This window comes from Eretmochelys imbricata, chromosome 15 (genome assembly GCF_965152235.1).
Source record: "Eretmochelys imbricata isolate rEreImb1 chromosome 15, rEreImb1.hap1, whole genome shotgun sequence".
Taxonomy (NCBI): Eukaryota; Metazoa; Chordata; order Testudines; family Cheloniidae; genus Eretmochelys; species Eretmochelys imbricata.
Window position 1 is genome coordinate 17,426,483 of NC_135586.1, and position 22,877 is coordinate 17,449,359.

General features: G+C 38.4%; 1 protein-coding gene across 3 annotated transcripts in view; it reads left to right on the top strand.

The window, feature by feature from the left end:
- Positions 1 to 21,897, top strand: part of TANGO2 (transport and golgi organization 2 homolog) — an 87,546-nt gene extending 65,649 nt beyond the window's left edge. For all 3 annotated transcript variants that reach the window (XM_077834831.1, XM_077834832.1, XM_077834833.1), the window contains 4 exons: positions 7,424 to 7,494; positions 10,982 to 11,135; positions 14,182 to 14,286; positions 18,237 to 21,897. In XM_077834831.1, the coding sequence (XP_077690957.1) occupies positions 7,424 to 7,494; positions 10,982 to 11,135; positions 14,182 to 14,286; positions 18,237 to 18,357 (451 nt within the window). In that variant the 3' untranslated portion in view covers positions 18,358 to 21,897. The remainder of the gene's footprint in view (positions 1 to 7,423; positions 7,495 to 10,981; positions 11,136 to 14,181; positions 14,287 to 18,236) is intronic.
- Positions 21,898 to 22,877: the final 980 nt, after the last annotated feature.

Sequence of the window (22,877 nt, forward strand, 5' to 3'; positions counted from 1 at the left end):
CTGGTAATAGCTCACCTGTCATTCTCGTTACAGTGTGTATGGTAACGCCCATTGTTTCATGTTCTTTATGTATATAAATCGCCCCACTGTATTTTCCACTGAATGCATCCAATGAAGTGAGCTGTAGCTCATGAAAGCTTATGCTCAAATAAATTTGTTAGTCTCTAAGGTGCCACAAGTACTCCTTTTCTTTTTTTAGCTGAGATTCAATTTTAAAATTAGCACTGTAATTTAAGAAAACAATGTAGCAATGAGCAACTTTTATGCTCTAGCAAATCAAGCACTTGACCCAAGATGCATGTTGTTACTTGGGTAGTACTATAGTTAGAAAAATATGATCAGTAGTTAAAGTTGTTAACGGAGTTACAACGTAATACACCATAATCTTTATAGCTGGAAAGTCATGGAATATTCGGATTTTTAGATTTCTTAAGGAGATAAGGGGAAGAAGGCTTGGAGAAGCATTAGCTGAATGCTCAAGTATAAGTGGCAATGAGCAAAGGCACATTGAGTCAAAGAGTCAGGAGTCAGCAAAGAAGACAAGGGACAGTAGTCAGAGTGGGAAAAGATATAAAAGAGGAATTGGGCAGAGGAGTAGTTAGGTGAAGGGTAATTGAAGGGCTTAACTGAGGGTATTACTGTTGTATTTTTTTAAATAGTCTCATAGTAGAATCACATAGTGTAATCGAGATTTTTTTCCTCTGCAAAATCCCTCAAACACTTCAGTGCATGGTAATACTAAGTACAGCTGCTTACTACTTGTATAGTGTCTAACCTAGAAAGAGAAACTTGGAGAATCATAGCAGCCTATAATCCATCTTCTGCCTCACAAAAACAATGCCTAGTTTTCAGCAAATACCCCAAAATATTAATAACTAGATGCAGCATATAGTCTAGATTGAAATGTGACACTGCTGACCTCCATTGTTGCATATCACAATGGGCTTGTCTACATTACCCAGTGGATCAACGGGCAGCGATCGATCCAGCAGGGGTCAATTTATTGTGTCTGCACGATACTTAATGTGTTTCTGTGAGTATAAAATCCCTTTCTGTATTGCACCTGAGGCCTATTTCATCTCTCATAGTAGGAACTGATTCCTACCCAGTTACTCATGGGATCTACTTCCATTCAGGTGTGTTTAAACCACAAGTCTATTTTCTTGCAGGTTTTTTAGGTTGAACATGTTAAGTTCTTAAAGACTTTCCTTGTAAAGCAATCCCTATGTATGTGAAATTAATCTTGTCAGTCTGGACTCTTAACTCTTCAATGTCATGCAGTATAAAATGTTCCAGATGAGACCCGACAATGGTCTCCAGGCGATACAGCTAGTTATTTCATATTGGGACCATCACCATAGTAGAGGAATTCTCATTTTTTCATGTCTCGGTTTAGTTTGATCAAACCTTATATAAATGCATTGAAACTGTTGATATTACAGAAGTTTCTAAGTTGCTGTCAGTATTGAAGTCATTTGTAACAGGTAACAAAAGTAATTTATCTGATAATATGGTAGGACTTGAAGACTTAATAATTTACTATTAACATGTATTTAATATTTATATAACAGCAGCGCCCAGAAGCTCAGTGTGCTGAGTACTGTCATGCCAATACAGCTGGACACAATATTGAGCTCTATTTTAATTAACTTTCCTAGAGTTCAATTCTAGAGAAGCCTTAGGAAGTTGGAAGTAGTTGCCCATAACTGTTTGCTGTCAGGAAAATAAATGCTATTTGTATTATCTGTCAATAATGTAAGTGGAGAGGGAGTTCTGACTCTCTGGTTTTGTCAGCAAATTTTGAATGTCTTCTGTGAAAATTGTAATTTAAAAGCCTAGTATTTTGTCACTTAATTAAATCCATATATTAAAAGGAAAATCTCTAGAGTTAGAGACAATATCGAGGTTGGCCACAACATTTAAAGTTGCTATAACCTGAGAAAGTTCTCTGTTCCTAATAGCCAGGGAGACCATTCTGTAGCCACTCTTCATGTAGAATAACAGCAGCTTAAAACTTTAGATTTGGGGTTTTTTGGTCATATCAACGTTGCAAAATTAACCTTGTATAAAATGGGCTGTGTCTACATTAGAGTTCTTAAATTTCAATGGCATTTTTGGTACTGTTGTCTAGACCTGTTCTAAGCAGGGTTAGGTGACAGTGGTAAAAACACAGGAGCCCTGTCTATACTAAGGATCGTTATTACTGTCATTAATGGAACTGCATCAATGGTTGTGACCAGATTAAGTCCATCTGAAAATCTAAGCACACCACAAATGTGGGGGAGTCACTGTGTCCTCGTTGCTCCTTGGGTGTCAAGAGTCATACACACAAACTACCATCTGGGCCGGTGGTGGCCTCCTCTACCTCATTTTGGGCAGGATAGGGCTTCCCACTCCATAGATCATTTCTATTTAGGTGGGCCAGAATCTGTCGAAGAGAAAAGTACTCAGCCCTTACCGAAGTTAACAGAGGACTTGGAGTGGTAGTAGGGGCCCTAGTGAAACATGAAGAGTGGTGGTAGAGAGCCCTTCTTTCCATAGTTCTCTGCTGAAGTGGTGTTGCTGGAGAGTGTAGGGAGGACAGAGTAAAAATTTGAGTTTACCCATTAAGATGAATGGCAGTTATTTATGCTTACTCTTCCCTGTATGGACAGGAAAAAACCACACTGGAGTGATGATTTAACTCCTGGTAGATACACAAACTTAAGACTTATCTATACACAGAAATTTAACAAAATAGCTATCCAGAATAAGAGTGTTCACATGAAATAATTATTTTGCAATAGCTATTTTAGTAAATTTCCAATTGTAAACAAGCCCCTAATGCATGATTCCCTAAACTAAAGCATAGTTCCCTAAAATGGTTTAAGCATGTTTTCTGTCCATAAAAATGAGGAAAAAGAACTGCTGTGTGATGGTCCGACTTCAGATATCCTGCCACTAAACAAATGGCTCTGTAAGCAGGGAATAAGTTGTGAAAACAGCTATGTTAATTTATGAATGGGAAAGTGTGAAGTTTGAATTTAAATGGAAAAATACAGGAACTTCACTCTGGCACATTCTACCAGCAATGCACTCATTAATCTTTTCTAGCATTTTTCTTGCGAAGTCCTTATGCACAGCAGAGGTGCAGCTTAAGTGGAAGCAGCACTTCCACAGGGGTGAGGGAGTGATCAATCAACAATGCGCTGCTGAGGCTGCCCGTTGTCATGTCTTTCTGATGTGGACATCTGTCTGTAGAGAACTGGAGTGATCCCCAAACAGCCATGAGATTATATCAACTCTTTTCCTATTAACCTGGGCTGGGTTTGAACTGGTATCTTAATGTTGAAAAGAAAAACGCTGATGATTCTTCTTCGTATGACTGCTGTAAATGTAGAGCAACAACTATAATTTTACATGGTTAAGACCGATAATTTTGTCTAGAGTAGCAGAGTGTATTGCTGTGATTCCTCCTTCCTCCTTTTGTGAATTGGGCATTCATTGGACATATGAATTGGACATATATGCTTCATGGTCCTTTCAGGGTGACCACAGTTGCACCCTGGAGAGTATTAAATTTTCCATTTTTGCAGCAAGTATCTGCATCTGGCATGGTTTATGCTGATACAATTTAGGGTTGCCTATGAACTTCATGGGAGATCGAAGCCAAGGATTGTCTGCATTGGGTCTTCCATGAGGTGTTTTATTTGACTTCTTGTGAATTCCATTTGGCTTTCCAAGCTTCATCAGAGTTTTAATTGCATTGTTGAAGGTTAAATGCATGGGTCCAAAAGGGCTTATGTGACTTCAGGTGGTGGAGAGGGTCGTTGTTAAGGTCCTGGTAGATGGGAAGACGTTCATTTTCCACGATCCTCGGGAATTCCTGAAGGGTTGCAGCATTGCGGTGATTGCATGGGGGAGCAGTGTGTGACAGTGTGACAACACTGGCAGCCAAAATGTTGGGGTTGACTTGAGGGTTCCAGAGATGCACTGCATTGCAGTGTTCAGTTGGACATCAACAAGTAAAGTATGGCTACTTCTGGTCCATCCTAGTGCACAGTACTCAGCTACGGAGTACACAAGGGCCATTGCTGATGTCCGTAACTCTGATGCTGAAGCTCCCCAGCTTGTGCTTACCAGTTTCTGGACCAGGTTGACCCTTGTCTTCATTTTGGAAACTACCTTCTTCAGATAGTCGTGGAAGGTGAATGTGCAATCCAGCTTTCCTCCGAGATAGGTCAGTGTTGGGTCGTGTCACATAGTGTTGCTGCAAAAGGTCATTTTTTTTGACAGTTTCCTTATAGGAATCCCAGTTGGCTCTGGCAAGGTTCCACCATGGGATTTGTTTCGACGGAATCACGAGGATTTTTTATGCTGACGTGGGTGATAATGGACCTGTGTTGGCTGTTGGGGAAGTTGGGAAGTATTTTGCAGGATGGCTGAAGCGTACTCCCACTTTGATCTTTGGAAACAATAGTGAAGTCTGGCTTGTAATCGTGTTGCCAGCGAGCAGAACGGAAAGTTGCTCTCTGTTTGGGATCAAAGACCAGTTGCAGTTCTTCTGTGGCCATCCAGTCCATGAGGTCTTCACCATTGGCTTCATTTACTTTATAGCCCCACGTAGTGTGGTGTCTGTTAAAGTCACCAATGTATAGGGCTGGGATTGGTGCACTCGGGAACGCTGGCTTGAGGTGGAAGAAGGCAGCCTTCGTGCAGCCCACTCTGTTAAGTGAGAAATCATGATTAATGCCATCAACCTGGCGACCAAACATGGATCAATGATCTCAGAGCAACAACTCAAGCCACCATAATGGCCCTCTTCAGGGCCAAGTAACATGCCAGATAGGTTCTGGAACAAGGATCCTCCAATTTAACATTGAGGGACTTTCCCAGGTGGAGTGCAAATATCTCACAAACATGTTGAAGATTCATAACATCAACGTTCTTACGCTCCAAGAAACCCACGTCTCCAATGACCAGCAGGCTAGCCGCTACCATATCCATGGTTACAACTTTGACTAGCCACTACCATCCAAATTACGGCCTGGTCATATACATGAAGAACATCATCTTGGATTTTGATGTCCCCTCCTCCCAACAGAAAAAGAAGCCACCTACACCACTGCCATCAGGATTGGGGAGCTGCACATTACCAATGTGTATAAAGCCCCTAATTCAAAATGCTGATGAAAATATTCACATTTCTTAAGACTTTAAGATTAGAACAAACAATGGAAAAGGTCTACGTAGTGTTCTTCTAATAGTAGAAGGTAAAATAAAATGGGTCAGTTTTAAAGACCACCTCCTACAGCACACTCACCTACCAGATCATCCGTCTGCCAGACACCCAGAATACTCAGTCATTTGTAGGGCCAGAAACTGTATTTTTGTGCTTGTTTTTGTCTCCCTCCTGCCTTTTCTTTTTCTGTCCTAGAACTTACACTTCCTCCGTCCCCTTTCCTCCCACCCCCCAGGTCTTGGGAAGGAAAGTTTAGACTATATCTTGCACTATAGTTTCCTGAGAAGAATATTAATAGCTGAACAAAAGAACAATTTCAGTGGTTACTAAAGTTCATGTACCAGCTGCTAATTTATGCACAGGCAACCTAACTTCCAGCACACTGTTTTTTGTTCATGAGATTTTACTCTGTTGATACATGTTTGCATCAAGCTATTGGTGCCTGTCTTTTTACCTGATGGAAAAACAAGGAACTAGAAATGGTTCATCAGCTGTACTATACTGCTTCCTCCTCGTACAATATTCAATTTTGCTGAAGGTTCTTAATCTAAAAAGAGAACCTGTCTCAGAGGGTAACGTTTCTGAGGTTTGTATATAATAAATTAAAGTCTCCAGTACAGTTGTAATTAATTTATTGGTGACTAGAGTAATGCCTGTTTTCATGGTAAATAATAAGTAAATCACTGGAGTGAAATACAGCTTGATATGATCTCCTAGCTGTGTCCAGACCAATAAATTGATAGCAGTTTGAGGAATTGCCTTTACATGTCAGCAGAAGGGAATGAAGGATACTGAGAGTGAATAATCTAATGGCAGCTTATGATCTTTTTTCCTTCCCTCCTCCATAAGAGAGAAAAATCTTGAAAATTGATTACTTGCCTGATTTCCCTGTCACTTGGCTTGAATTTGACATGCTGCCTACATCTGCTAGGCTATTTAAAAAAGCAGATTTGTTCAGGCGGACCCGAATTCTATATCGATATGCTGATCTCAGCCTTGCCAAGCAAAAGCATTCTCATTAGCTATATTGTAGGACTGCCCTGAAAAGTCTGGTCTAGACATTATTTCAAGGTGTCTACTACACTGTGCATCCAATGATATTAAAAATATAAAGAGTTCACGCAGCCAGTAGCTGCAGTTCACTGAAAGGAGCCTGCAGCTGCATTTCTCTTTTAAGAGACAAATATTATGTCCTATCCTGTTTCTAATGAGGGGGTATAAAAATGACTTGTCAAATGGCCCACAGTCCCCTGCTTTCTAGAATAAACTGGAGATTTAAATGAAATTATAGGAAAGTGCGGTTGTTTTCCACAATGGATTGTTCTTTTTAAGTCAGGCAGCCAGAAAACAAACAAAACACTTACCAAGTAATGGAATCTTTGCATATTTAGAACAGTGGTCCTCAACCTTTCCAGACTACCGTTCTCCGTTCAGGAGTCTGATTTGTCTTGCATACCCCAAGTTTCACCTCTCTTAAAAACTACTTGCTTACAAAATCAGATAAAAATACAAAAGTATCACGGCACACTATTACTGAAAAAGTGTTTGCTTTCTAATTTTTACCATATATTTATAAAAATAAATCAATTGGAATATAAATATTGTACTTACACTGAAATGTATAGTATACAGAGCAGTATAAACAAGTCATTGTATGAAATTTTAGTTTGTACTGACCTTTAGTGCTTTTTATGTAACCTGTTGTAAAACTAGGCAAATATCTAGATGAGTTGATGTACCCCGTGGAAGACCTTTGAGTACCCCTAGGGGTTTGCATACCCCCTGGATGAGAACCACTGATTTAGAACACACACACACACACACACACACACACACACACACACACACACACACACACACACACACACACACACACACACACACACACACACACACACACACACACACACACACACCTCACTAAGCCAAGTTGCAAAGCATGCTTTGCCGTATTTTTGTAGTTTTTATTAGCTTTTTTACAATGATATTTAAAAGTGAGATTGATACAAGTATTTCACTTGTGATTGTAAAGGGAAGGAGCATGATTATAACTAATCATCTGATCTCTGAGCTGTATAGCCAGATAGTGGTAATAGATAAAATGTCTTGCTGTGTTGAAGGTTGCAGGAAATTAGAACTTAATCAAAGATATGAGTTGTCACTTCACAAGGAGAAAAAGTTTTTGTTTTTTTGTTTTTTTAGCACCACCAACGGAGATGTAATTTGCTACTATGGAAATAAAGGAGAATCAGAACCTATCTTCCTAAATGCTGGTGGGTTTATTTTATAAAGTTGTGAATATTATTGTTGCCCTGTTTAAAAAAGTGAAATGTGTATTTATTTGCTCTAAGTTTTTAGTTATAAAGAGGAAAAATCCGAGAGGATAAGACATATTTAAGTAATTGAATTTTTTAATTTTATGGCACATTCTGTGTTTTTTAACATTTTTATTTTAAATCCTTTTTTGTGAAAACTCATAAATGAAGTGTTAGTTAATAAGTTCATGGTATGGCCCAGTCCTACAATTGTTTCCATGCAGGTGGAGCCCCACTGCAGTCCATGGGGCTATCCCCATGCTAATATCACTGCAGAACTGAGGCCTATGTCTCTACAGGTGATATTTTCAAAAGCGCTCAGCTTTGACTTCTCACAGAAATCAATGGTAATACTCCCACTAACATAACTGGAAGCAGAGTTTCTCCTATTGACATCGGCTATCATCTGTCACTTTCTATCAAGATGTTGACCCATGCCTACAATTGACCTACTTGTCAAATTTTGAACAAGCTGCTACTTGCATTTGGGAGGAATGAGTGCCCCATAAATATCTACAAAATCATTATCCCCTAAACCTCTTCTGTGTCATGATGACTACAAAAAAAACTTGACAATGATTAGGCTGCTGGTGTGCTGAGACCACTGCTGAACATCATGCTGAACAATATTGTCTCATTGTTTCTTTGTACTCCCCACTTGGCCTGTCTGTCTCCATCTGTTTGTTTTATAATTAGATTGTAAACTCTTTGGTGCAGGGACTGTCTTTTTGTTCTGTGTTTGTACAGTGCCTAGCACAATGTGGCCCTAGGTCATGACTAGGACTTCTAGGCACTACAAGTACTAAGTAACAGCATGTTAGGAAAATGCAGAGCACTTTTGAAAAATCCCACCTTTAGTATAGTACCTTCAAAATTTATTCTCTGACTGCTAATTCTCACATTTATTCCCCCCCCCCCATGCTTTTTTGGGGGCAATTTGGCGTATGTTGTCACAATTGCGTAATAAAGAACACTTCTTTTTATTTGAATCCTTAGATTTGCTGACAGAACATGTACTCATCCTTGCATGAGTAAACATTACAAAATATGAATCCAAAATTCCAACACCAAAAGACTGAATTTTTTTTTTGAATGGTCAAAAATAAATAAACCATTCTGAACAATGTAGCTTTTAAGAACAGTTTGCTCTGTGTTTTGTTTAATGCTGATGGCATCTTTATTTTGCCTTTCACGAGGTTAATGAGATACTCTCTGTAAGCAAATAGTTAAAAAGGGAATTATAACATAACTCCTTTAAAACACATCCTCTTGAACAGCAACAAAAGGGCTGATAACTCCCAAATCTTTGAAATAAAGATTTGTGCAAACAAATTTGCTGGCAATCTGCTTGCCCATGTATCTTTCACGCTGCACGACCACCATCTAGTTTGACACATTTCAGAATGTTTGGCCTGCTTTGCACAAGAGGAACCCAGAACCAGATTAACAAAACTGTTGCAGGCCAGGATTTGGAAAAGCTTCTGCAGTGCCTGTCTTCGCTATGCGTCAAGCCCCTGCTTTCAGGAGCACAAAATGTAATCGCTAATCATAATAAAAACAGGCAGGGTGACAGTGGCACTGTTTGGGGAGAGAACTGGGGGTCTTAATCCTGGAGCACATGGATATTATGTGTAGTGATATGCATGGTCTCCAGTGACTGCTTTGTTGTATTCTGTGTAATCCCTCTGTGCCAATCTCTGGCATGCTCGTCCAGATGAAAGCATGACTGTCACAGTGGCAGCTGTTGACAGGGAAAAGTTAGCGTGTAGAAAGAAAACAAGCCAGGATGATAGCATGGGTAAAATGTATATATAATCTCTTCCATTTCTTTGATTAAACCGCTTCATAATCTGGGGTAACCTAGCCAGTAACAAAAGTGGGGACTCGACATTTTAATAGACTGTCTTTTGTGTGTGTGTTAATACTGTTCGGAAAGACTAGCAACTTTCTTTCATGTTGCGGTTTAAAAAATAATTGCATTATAAAAACCAGGTATCTGCAGAATGTAGCAGAGCTATTCCTGATCTCCACATATCAACAGAGAGTTCATTCTCGGTAGATGTGGCCTCCTAAGGGAGAACTGAGTTTTGGAGGATCTTTACATTGTTCAGCCAGTGCTTATTCTCTTGGATTGTTGCCAGGAAATGTAGGGCACGATTGAGGAGAAATTTCCCTGCTGTCATCAATGAGTGCAGAATTAGTCAAGAGTCACATCAGAGAGAAAAGTGAATTATGTGATTAAAAGGAATAAACTGGATAGACGAGATTGCAAAATGTACTAAGTAATTCGAAAGATACCTTGCCATAAATTACCAAACCAGAGGTTTACAGTAATTGCTGCAGATGAGGATTAGTATAAAACTGAGAAACAAATAAAATCACTTCATTTTAACACTGTGGAATACATAACCATACCCTAATGTGTGCTAGGAGAGCTCTAATCTCTTGCCTAGTATCAGGACATACGTTTTATAGCATATCTAATTATAAAGATTAGCTAGGGAATCATTTGAATGAGATTAAAAATGATGAAATCTGTATGAGACAACTGTAAATCACCAGAAAATCCTTTCTAAGGTTCTGTTCTCCTGAAAATATACAAGCAGCTATATAGATGGAATGCTGCTGGAAGTGATCCATAGGGATTGTTCTCTGAATGCATGAGACTTTTAAAATCTAAAACCGTTAACATAAAGCCTCTTGTTAATGATTCCTTGTACCATTTATTTGATGGAGTTCAAAGCTGGAAGTATTGTTGGTTTTTATTTTTGTGAAGTAACTGCAGTGTCACAATTATGAGGCGTGGTTTTGTTTTTGTTTTTCTTTCAATTTTAGGTTATACAGTATACTAATACTTCCATTACAATGTCTTCCTCCTGGAAAAATCTTTTCTTGAAATTACACCTGATTTCACATCTCAACCTACATTTCATTAATAGCTGTGGCAAAATCCTGTGATTCAGTTAATATTTAGTACCCTTAGTGTGATGATCCATAGCTTTTTTTCAGGAAAACTGCCAGACTAAAATGTTGTGTTCCAAAACAAAGAGAAATAGTTTTTTTATGAAGAGTTAAGCATCTGGAAATGAGACTTTACATTAACTGATTTTTTTTTTTTTAAATTAGAATACTACGTTTCTCTTTCCCATATGGGTTAATACCTTCTACGGTATTGGAGGCAGAAATGGTGGAAGAGTAGGTGGGAATGGAGTAAGTGCTAAAGATAAGCAAATTTTCCTGAGAAAAGATGACAAAAGGCCTATGATGAGTTTTGCTGACAAGGCTTGATTTATTTTCTCCTTCAAGCCCTGAAGGATGAGGCAATGTTATATTTTTGGCTGTGTTGCATATGTGTTAACTTTTTCACCCCACAGAAATGCTTAATACAAACATTTTCTCACCTGCCCCCAAGTTTTTATTATTATTTATTAATTTCAATATTCAGGAATCTATGGATTGAGTAATTCTCTGCTGGATACTCCATGGAAGAAACTTCAGTATGGAAAGCAGCTTTTCACAGAGGTGATCAAGCAAAGTCAGGACCTTGCCAAAGAGGACCTGGTACAGGAGCTCATTAAAGTGCTGAATAATCAAGACCCGTAAGTACATAACGCACATTTTACTTAACATGAAGTACAAACATTTTAAAACTCACCTACAAAAACTGCGTTAAAGTAATGCTAAAGCTTCATCTTATATTAACCAAAGTCAAGTAAAGGTAAAATAATATACTTCCCTTCCCCCTTGGAACAAATTCCAGCCCTACTGATCTGATTTTGTGTGTGTTGAAGGCAAATACAGACCTACAAGACACTATCACTGCAAAAGCAGCATTAGTGTGGATCTGTGTTCTGACTTATCATACCTTACTCCTTAAAGATTACTCCTGCCAGGGCAGGAGTAGAGCATGCAAGATATAGGAAGGATAAATCATGATAAACTAAAACATGCTTACCATAACTCCTAACCCCAGATGTTGCCCTAGCTCGAGCCACAGATTTGGGATGGCTCAGGACAGGAGTCAGTAGTGACACTGTTTAGCTGCCTCTCTTGACACATATATGTAGTAAATACAGCCTGATTTTGGTCCATAGGTACAGTATGTGAGTTTGCATAAAACACTAGTCCAAGCCCTTTGATAGGACCATAGCACATAGGTACATAAACACCTACCTCCACTTGAATAGCATGTGCATTTCCTTGAATGAAGACTTGAAGTTCCCTGTCTTTTGTCAGCTTAATCTGGTTTAAAACAAAACTTAAGTATGTTTGTGTGGTATTTTCAAAGCTTCAAAAGAAGTGAAACATTTCTCATGACAAGATGAGGGCTTTTGAAAACTGAACTGAGTGTTAAGTTGTGCATCTGTTCCGCTATTTTTACTATGCACTCGATATTACAAATGAAAAACACTGATGTGCTTCAAAAAACTTGCTGTGCTGTACTGTTCATTTAGCAGTAAGACAGCCAACCTGTAGGGTACTGCACAACTCAAATGCACATGCACCCAAGATCTTGCACTTGTGCTAATAGACATCAAGAGTATCACTTTGGTTCTAAAAGGGGGGAGTGTCTTAAAGGTAACTTTAAAGTTCAAAATTTTAAAATAAATGGCTGAGATTTTTTTCAAAGCACCCAATGGGAATTAAGAACTAAAGATATCTTTCATATGAAATATTTGGCACTTCATAAGCATTAATTCTGTGAGCTATCTAATAGGTTTATTGAATGAGATTTAATTCCCATAACAAACCCACCTCAGGATCTCTTCCCCTGTTGGTATTACGCGTTATATGTTTTTAGTGATTCCCTCTCCCCTCACTTGTGTAAACAGTCTGACTTGGTATATTTCCCCCAAAGAAAACTAGCATGATCTGGGACCCTGGGTTTCAATAGCAGTAACTAAAGTCATGTCAAACTGTATCATCTTTGTGGAGCAGGAAGAACTCTAGAAAAACAGGACTGAATCAGTCAGTCTCCTTCCACTCTCTTCTTTGTCACGCTGAGTGCCTAACTGGCTGATGAACTTCGTCTTATTTTGGTAGACACTGACACAAGCTGGCCTATGGTGGGAGGCAGAAACTTGAGTAGTGATGGAGATGGAAGAGGCAGAGAACCAGAGAAGCAGGCATAGGGTGCAGAAAATAGTTTTAAATTTGTCTTTACAAATTTCAATTTGATTTGTCAGTCATTGACATCATGAGTTATGTTTTTTGTCCATATTTGGGGACCACGATCTAGTGTTAGGAGTGGAAGGCAGGAAATCTGGGTATTATTCCTAGCTCTGCTATGGACTCTCTGATCTTGGATTCTTTCTCTCTAGGGTGTTGAGGTTTCATTAATTACAGTTTACAAATCTCAATACCATTTTACCATTGCAATACGCTTTACCATGGCAGACTTGTTTACTTTGGAAATTTATTAAGCATTGTGCAATATAATTTTCCAGTTCCTCCAAATGTCTCTTGGAAGTTGCAGACTGGTTTCTGTCCAAAACAAAAGAAATCCCCATGAGTCCATCTTGAATAATACTTGTTTTTTACACTTTGTATTTATAATAATTATAAGAATAATAACATTCATAAACCAGTCGGAGAACACTTCAATCTCTCTGGTCACGCAGTCACAGGCATGAAGGTCGCTATCTTAAAACAAAAAAACTTCAAATCCAGACTCCAGCGAGAAACTGCTGAATTCATTTGCAAATTGGATACTATTAATTTAGGCTTAAATAGAGACTGGGAGTGGCTAAGTCATTATGCAAGGTAGCCTATTTCCTCTTGTTTTTTCCTACCCCCCCCCCCCAATGTTCTGGTTTAACTTGGATTTAAACTTGGAGAGTGGTCAGTTTGGATGAGCTATTACCAGCAGGAGAGTGAGTTTGTGTGTGTATGGGGGTGGGTTTTTGGAGGGGGGTGAGGGAGTGAGAGAACCTGGATTTGTGCAGGAAATGGCCCAACTTGATTATTATGCACATTGTGTAAAGAGTTGTCACTTTGGATGGGCTATCACCAGCAGGAGAGTGAATTTGTGTGGGGGGGTGGAGGGTGAGAAAACCTGGATTTGTGCTGGAAATGGCCTAACCTGATGATCACTTTAGATAAGCTATTACCAGCAGGACAGTGGGGTGGGAGGAGGTATTGTTTCATAGTCTCTGTGTGTATATATAAAGTCTGCTGCAGTTTCCACGGTATGCATCCGATGAAGTGAGCTGTAGCTCACGAAAGCTTATGCTCAAATAAATTGGTTAGTCTCTAAGGTGCCACAAGTACTCCTTTTCTTTTTGTATTTTAAGTTACTTGACCATAAAAGTGGTATTCTTTTATTTCAAGAGACACTACAAATACAGAAAGGAAGGAATAGCAATGAAAGGAGAAAGACTGTCAAAAATCATTAAAATATTTAATAGAAAGCTGATGAAATGAAAGGTCAAGTCCTTGAGAAATTTTCTCTTGGAAACAGCTGACAAACCTTTTTATCTTTGGTCCCTTCTTTTCATGTTTGTTTTCAAAAAATCACATTTGATTTTGACATTTTGCCTTTTCTTTTTTACCATTATCAAGCTGTGTGTTGATTATAGTTAGTAAGGGTAGGAGGGTTTGTTTTGTGTTAATACTGGGCAAGAAATAGTGCTATTTATATTTCAGTCAGCTACCAGATCCCGCAATGGAGAATCAAGGAAAGGAACACGTGCAACCTGTATTGACCGAATATGCAGCTTTGTGTGTTCGTTGCCCGGGATATGGAACAAGGTAAAATAAATACTTCAAGGCAAAATAGACAACTATTGTATCAAGACATATATCTAAAGTCAAATGCTGCCATAAAATTTAACATGCTAGACCATAAAATGGGTTTGTTCAGTGAATTTAATATCTATGCATAAGTTTAATCACTTGTAATCCATAGATTATCTTCTTCTATTCTGATCTTTTTTTATTCCTAGCTTTGTGTCTTAGACATTGCTTGAAATGCCCATCAGTACCTGCTTTACAATTTGTCAAACAGTTACTAATGATGCTAGCTATAACTTCCTTAAAGTTAAGTAACTTTACCCTTTCAAAAATGTGTGGTGTTTTTTTTGCTATCCCACCTCTTCCTGTTGAGAACCTCAGCTTCAGAAAGTTTTTTTATATTTTTAAAAAGTTCATTGAGTCAAAAAATCACACTGTCCCTCTCACAACACACACACACGAACAAGTTACTGCAACAGCTTCTTCTAAGTACATGAAAATGCTTTACTTGACATTGTAGTTCACAGCAAAATTACTGCATGCAGCAGCCTCTCAGTTGCCTCTTTCTTCCTCTATTCATCAATCCTCAGGAAACCAGGTGAAACCTGAAATCTCCTAAGGTTACCAAATCCAGGCTTTGGCTCCCCTTCTGGAATGAGCTGGAGTATTTTGCGTATCCTATGCCACAGTTGAATATAGCAGGGAAAAGAAGGAATTATACCACCACTAGAGGGGTCTGTTGCATTTTTAGAGCACCCATCTATGTAGTATGTAGTCACTGCTCATTCCCACATCCTTTTTTTTCTATTTTTGAGCTCCATTTTATTTTTTCCTTGCTTTTTTCATTCTCCCCTTTTCCTTTGTTTTCCCTCCATCCCCCATTGTACCTTTATTTTAACATTTAGTTTGCCTTTTTGCCAGCTATATGTGACAGATTATAAAGGGAAACTGATGTAGGATTTTTCAGTTTCCTTCTGCAGCAAATATTATATACATGGAGTTGGCTGCAAAAGGAAACTGACAATGGTTATTCAGTTTTGTGTCGTAGCCATTCAGCTGGGCTTATCATTAGAACTGAGCGAATATTTGATTTTTCTTTTTTCAGTTTGGTGGCTTAACCAAAAAAAAACTGGGGGAGACTCGTTTCAGATGGACCCAAAACAGAATTTTTTGGGACGTTTCTTGCTTAAATGAGTCATTTAACCAACAAAATAATTCATTTTTGGTTTTAATTTAATTTTGGGTATTTTTACCATTTTTTGTTTAAATCTAGCTAAATTTGGAAAAGAAACATAGTTTCAAAACAAAGTCAAAATATTCATTTTGAAAATGTCAAAACAAAGCATTTTGACTCTTTTTTTGGGGGGGGGGAAATTATATACTTTCAGCTGAAAACAATTGCTGAATTCAGCCTGAATTTGCGAGTAATTTCAGTCAACTCAGAACTCCATTTTTTGGCGAGTAAAATACTGACCTGAAAGATTTTACCCTGCTCTATTTATCTCAGCTTTGCCTACTGCTGCTCTGCTTATCTCCAGGAGCCAGCATATTAGCAAAGTGACAGATCTGCTAGCAAGTGATGAGTTATATTGAACATTAGAAAGTATTAGTACATTATACTGACCCACTTCAACTTCTGATTCCAAACGTGAAGAAAACATAACCCTGTATGGAAAAATATAAACCTTTTTATGTCTCTTCTACGTAAGTAAGTGGAGAAATAGACTTGATTCTAAAAGAAAAATGTATATTGTATGCCTAGCTATATTAGGGATTTATTGTAGTTAACTCACTATATATAATAGCTAGGTGCCATATTCAGATTAAGAATTATTATGATCAGCTGAATCTTGGTCTCCTCCATCTTCTCTTAATTTGTGCTCGCTTTCTTAAGTGAGGTATTCTCACTTTCTCCCTCCAGGAAGAAAGGAGCAAACATTGAGAATCAGTTATTGTTATGAGAAGGTTTGCACAATATATATCTTGCACCCTAACGTGAAGGTTATGGCTCTGCCAATACCTGGAGGCAGAGAATTCCTCAGATATGGGTCTGCCAGGGAGAATAAACTGGCGTCCCCGCAATAACTGACTCAGTCAGCTATGTCATTTCCATTGCTGTAGCTGTCTTGGTGGATAAATGAGTGAGAGGTAGTCTCTGAAATGGCTGGTCCTAATTTCCTAGGAGGTTTTAAAAAATAACGTCAGAACTTTTAAACAGATTTGGAGAGAACTGACTGAGAAGCCATTGCAAAATGCAGAGTACTGCTTTGATGTGTAATAAAACACATGCAGAAACATGACCTGTTTATTTATGTACTGGGTACTAAAGTCCTGAAGGAATACATGAAGGGAAATACTTGTTTTTGGGTTTCACTGGTTGTACTCTGCCAATTTTAGGGAAAGGAGAAATGGCATTGGATATTTATGGACTAAATATTGAGACATAGTTTTAACCTATTCCCAATACATTAGTCGCTTTAGTTCACCATGCCAGGTCTAGTATTTCCCAACTCTCAGCATAAGGCAACTTAAATTCTCAAACTTGCTGACTTAATTATCCCAGACACTCAGAGTTGTCTTCCGTGAAAATATCAGATACATTTTTCATCTTCGTTGGAATTACTATTCACATATGTTGAGACGTTGCTGCTGACAAAGTGCATGACCATTGCAGTATCTCAACACATCACTAGCCTTAGGAGAGAAGACATGGAGTCACACCATTCACAATTAATGGTTCTGAATGTGGGAGACAAAGTGGAATAAATCCCCAATATAAGACAGAGTAGGAAGAGTGTGGCAAACATGTAACGATATGTAAGCAGAACTAGTCTAACCTATTTTTCACCATTGCTGTTTCTTTATTTAGGACTTCAGTTCTGATTAATACTGTACAGGTGGTCTCATCTAGCAATCTCCAAGCTCTTCATAAACATTAGGCCTCACAACATCCCATTCAGGCAGTTGTACCCATTTTGCAGCTGGGTGAGCAGAAGTGATTTGACCAACACCACAAAATTAGTGGTAGCATTAGGCCTGGAACTCAGAAGTGTGGACTGCCAATCCTTTGAGTGAATCGGTAGACTAAATTGCCTGTGTGAAAATGCAATTCATGTAAAACAGAGGTCAACTTGGGTTTGAAATAAGGGACAGCTGACTAGTACATAGGTGCCCCTGCACATCTGTGATTTATGGCTGTACTAATTAGAGCTGGTAATCAAGGCTAAGGTGGACTGCAAGGTCTCATACCTTCCCACGCGAAGCCTGATTTTTTTGCTGTGTAAATCAGAAGTTGCACTGAAGTCAGTGGAGTTACACACAGCAGTTTTACATGTGGGTGAGAGCAGACTTGCATCTCAATGTTCAGAAATTGCTCTTTGGAGAGACTGTGCTCCTCAGAAGAGAAACGGAGAGGTTCTTTGTATGACCTTGCGTCTGTGTCCTCAGGTGGTGATTAGTGGTATTCTGGACGGGTGAGCAATAAGGCTGAGGAGATTTGTATGGGCATTTGATACAAAAAGGAAGAATGCAGAAGTAAGTTGATATAAATAATCAGCAAGGATGTGTGTGTCTGATGATATTCGTGCCAACTAAATGCTGCCAGGTAAAATTTATTTTCAAGCTAGAACTGACTTGAACATATTCAGCAATTAAAAAGCTTATCATTAGTCTTCTCTGCTATATATTGTTCTCCTTGTCCATCAGCCTGAAGCTTTGTGTGGTTGTTGCCTTAAGTGCAGCAGTGAAGAAAGATAGTACAGAATTTGATTCAGTGGAATGGGGTGTGTGGAACCCAAGTTAGTCCTTCTTCAAATCTGAGTTTTTATTGGCGTTTTTCAGACCTATTTCTATGTGGTGCTATTGTGGTCAAGTGAAATTAATGGAAAAATTTAGATTAAAGTATTATTGTGCAAATGGTTAGACAAAAATGAAGTTTAAATTTTTTTTCTTCCCTTATTTTCTTTCAGGACTAACACAGTCATTCTCATTGATGCAGAAGGACATGTTACTTTCACAGAGCGCACCATGCTCAATGCAGATATCAACCAATGGAAAACAAGCACCTATCAGTTCGAACTGCAGACTTAACAACTTTCCATTTGAATGAATCATGATAAAAGAAACAAGAGAACAAGCTATTGAACTCCAGTGAAGGCTTTGTACCAGCCTCCAGCACCCTGAGATGGAAAGGAAAAGCTTATTAAATCCATAGCATACCCTAGCAACTACTAAAACCTTTTGCACAAAACCAAGGGAAGAAAGTTTTTACAGTAAAATTTTGGCTGGATTAAAAATGTTGCTTTTTGTGCAAGTCTTTATTTTAAGTTTCAAGGACACAGTTTATTTTCTAGGCATGATTTTTAAATTATGTTGTTAATATCTAGGCGATTGATCCTGCAAGGTATTGAGTGCTTCTTACGAGGTGCTAACTGCCCCTAGTTCCTTTTGATTTCAATCAGAACTGAAGGTATGCAGCACCTTGGAAGATCAAGTTCTACGTTATTAAAGTTCAAAGATTTTCAGAATGTAACTTAAACCTTCAGAATCAATCGTGATAACTTTTCACACTTCGCTCAGCTTGGCCAAAGACAAACTAGTCAGGTACACATTTATTTATGGTTGATTTCTAGTCACTTTGTGAACTGGCATAACTATGTAATGTGACTTCTGGAAATGATCCCTGGGAATGGTGGTTATGTGAATTATAAAAAAAATTCCATTGGAATTTTACAAAGAAACATTTCTATTGATCATAGACCATAAAGGTTTTAGAAAATCTGTCTGCCTTTTCAACATATGCTTGTAGGATTTTTTGATCATGGATGTGGGCATCGATGAATGTATGTTACGTTCGCAGACTGGGTTGTTTTAGTGTAATATAACAATTTTTCAGACATACAATGGTGCAGTGTTCTGCACAGGGAAAAGGGTTGTTATTCTTCACAAGTCTATTTTCCCTTAAGTTGTACAGTGTTGAGTAAAGTGATTTATGTAGTATTGTCTTTCTCATTTGTATCCAATACTTGTTTCTGATGAGGGAATGAAACTGAAGTTTGGGTCTGTGCTCTTTAATCTCTTGTTCAGGAGAGATTAAAGCATCATGGAGTGTAATGGGCTCCCTCTCTGAAGTGAAGGAATCAGCTGCTCTGTATTGTGGCACCTTGTTGCCTGCAGTCTAACCAGCAATGTAGGCCTCTTTTTTCTTCTAGATTGACAACTAGTAGGATATGTTTTCAAACAAAAAGTGAACTATATGAAGTTTATACTTATGCTTTTTGGTAAGCTTTGGTTTTAGCTTTATTTCTGTACTGGTATAATGTGTTAAAAGCTGGGAGTGATTGCTGATATTTTATGGTAGAATAGAATATTTGTTACCTGGTGACATATTACAATATTATAGTGCTGGAAAAAGTTAGGTGTTGAAATACACTTCCCATGTTCCTTTAAGCTGTAAATTATAAAGCTGGTTATTTAAATGTATTTTTTCTTTCCATTAGTCAGTGCCAATGGTGGGTGATGGAGAGAATCTCTTGCTAATGTCAAAGTATTTTAAAATCCTAGATTATTTTGCTGCCGTTATAGTTGTACTGTAACTTACTCCAAATGCCAAACCTTAAATACTGATTTGACTCATTGACTCCCTCCTCCCCCTTCATTGAGTGTGTTCTTTACTGTGATCAGAGAATTGTAGAAAGGGTTGCAATAGCAGTATTTCTTATATTGCTCACAGAGAAGTTCAGTTGTTTTCTCTACTCCGGGCCTATTATTTTGTACTGAAATGCTTAGAGGAAACTAAGGCCTCTTAGGGTGTCATCTGTGGTGTGAGTGGAAACCAGATTTCTCATTGGGGTTATAATAGGACTGCAAAAGGCCATTTCCAGAGTAATGACTGTCTGGCGATACCAAAGCAGTATTCAAATTAGTTATTTCCCTCCTATGATCATTTTAGATAAGAGTTTTGCCTGTTTAAGTATTTCTAGTGATACCAGGCTACTCTCTCATGCTTAATTGAGCATGCGGTTAAGTGCTTTGCTGGATCAGAGCCATACTGTGTAACAAATGCACAAGTGCACCTTCTAACAAAATTTAAGTACCAGACTGCTATCACAGCTATCACAATCACAGTTATGCCTGTTTGTGACTCATGCACCTGGATGGTTGCATTGAACTTCATTTCAAGTGCGGGGGACTGCTGGATTTCCTTCTCCTGAGCTATGGAAGGAGTTTAATGTTTCTTTACATGGCTATTTATTCTATCAATTAAATTCACTGGTGTGGGTGTGTGTGTGTGTATGTATGTATAATCTGTTGTACTTGCAAACATAATGAATATAAACACAGAAGCAAAAAATAGTCCATAATCAGGAATATATGGAATTACATTATCGTTTACAATTAATGGTAAAAAATATCTCATTCAGACAGATTCTATAACCCAGCCAGTTGGTATTCCGTAGTGGCAAAGGATTCTGATTTAGTTCTGTCAGTGTTTGACTGAGCCTTGCACCTCTAAGCTTTTGTAAATGTAGTACTAAAAAACTGTTTTTAAATTTGAGATTGGCAAGTGTGCATTTAACTTTTGTTGTTACTAAAAGTATTTTAACTCATCATTCACAGTCTATTTATATATGTCAGAAACACTGCCAAAGTATGAATGGCTAAAATTTGACCTACATTTAAACATATTACCTTCATAGAAAGTAGAAATATTTGCAATTGCTTTTCATCCTCAAAATGTTGTACAAACATCAGTCTTCAGAACAATCCTTTGAGGTAGGTAAGTATGAAAATGAAGTATTAACCCATCTTACAGATGGGGAAATTGAGACAGAGGCTTATCACCTTAGCCAGAGGCAGACTGTCGGTGTCGGAGCTTGGATTCGACCACAGGAGATCTTACCGCCCTTTCCTACAATTTAAATCAATCTCTTGATGGCTGGGTTTTGTATTTGTTCAATATATCCAACTTCTAATTGCTGAGAGTTTAAAATGAAAAAGACCATTTTTTGCGGGGGGCTCTACAAAATATTTAGAGTTTCCTCTGCTGGCTGTATCATAGCAGTAATACAGTGACCCCTAGCTTACTCTTGTGGAAGTTTATGGGAGTTTTGCCCTTGACTTCAGTGGAAACATAATCAGGCTCTCTGTTCCCAGAGCTGCACTGATATCAGCAATGGTACTAGAGCATGGAAATGTTGAGGTATAATTATTTGTATAAGCTGGTGTTCATTGCTAAGTGCTAATTTTAGTTGCATTCAATCACTGGAAAAAATCAACTATAACCAAGTGATGACAAAATTGACAGAGAAGGCATTTTATTTTTATAAGGTATTTTAAAAAGAGGGAATATCAAATGTAAAACTACAAATTAGATTATTGGGTGACATGTTTTTCGGTTTCTTGCTGTGAAATTAATTTGTGTGGGGTATCTTTTTAAAGTCATATGGTTACAGCAGCTTTTTCTCCTACCAAACAGTTTTTTCCACTGTGATGATAATTAGAAGGAATTTATAAATACTATTTATAAATCTTGATTCCAAGTTTTTGCCTTTTTAAGCTATTTTAAATTTTGTCATTTGTATATCTGTATTCAAAACCAGAGTCCGAATAAATTGTTTGGTGACCAAATCTTTGCCGCCCTAATAAATTGTGTACGTGTTTTGTACCTGTGTGCACATGGGATGGGGTAAGGAGACACTCAGTGATGTAATGGGGAGTAGAAATAAGAGAGAGATGTAGAATGACATCTGTTTCCAACATGTTCACTTTTTTTCTTTTAGGGTGGCTTTTTCAAAACCGCTCAGCATTGGCCTAGCAGTATGACCAAAAGGTTAATACATAACAGAACAGGAAGGAAGCTATGGTCACGTGCCAGTGTTCAGCTGCACAAGTTTGACACACTTTTTCAGTAAATTTCTCTGTGGATTGTGGGAATAAATACTCAAAATTAAATGCACAAATTCTTTTGGAAATGGGGTGGAAATTGCATATTGTGTTTGAGTAGATGAACGGATACAATACAAGACAAATGAACTGAGTGGCTTTGCCCACTTCGGCTCAGAGGCAGGCATATACACACATTGCTTTTCTGGTGGCACCAATACAGTACATCCCTGCAAGAACCTGTTTGATGTCTTTCCCTCACTCCTCCTTTCTCTGCAATAGAGCTGTAGCTTGTGCTAACTTTTTTCCTCTCTCATCTCATCATGAGCATTTTTGTCACCTTCCGTCAGCTTGTGGAATCCCCTCTACATAGTGCCATATTCTTCAGTCTGTACCTCTTCACACAGCGTGGTGTGGGAGAGGTACTGGAGGCAAATTTCCTCAGCAGAATCCACCTTGCATCTAGCTATTATCAGTGACTTCCTGTGGCCTTAGCCATCTGCTAGTACTTGCTGCACAGCCCTCTTTGCAGCTTCTCAGAATTCAGACTAGCCCTGTGCCACACCTTTTGCCAATGTCTTTCTTCTAAGCCGCTTCCCCTTTTCTCAGCGGGTTTAACAAATGCCACTCCATGCACAGCAGGACCAGATGGAAAATGTGAAGCCCCTCTAACAACCCATGGCCGTCTCCCTCCATGTCACAGCCTCTGGTTTCTCTTGGATCCT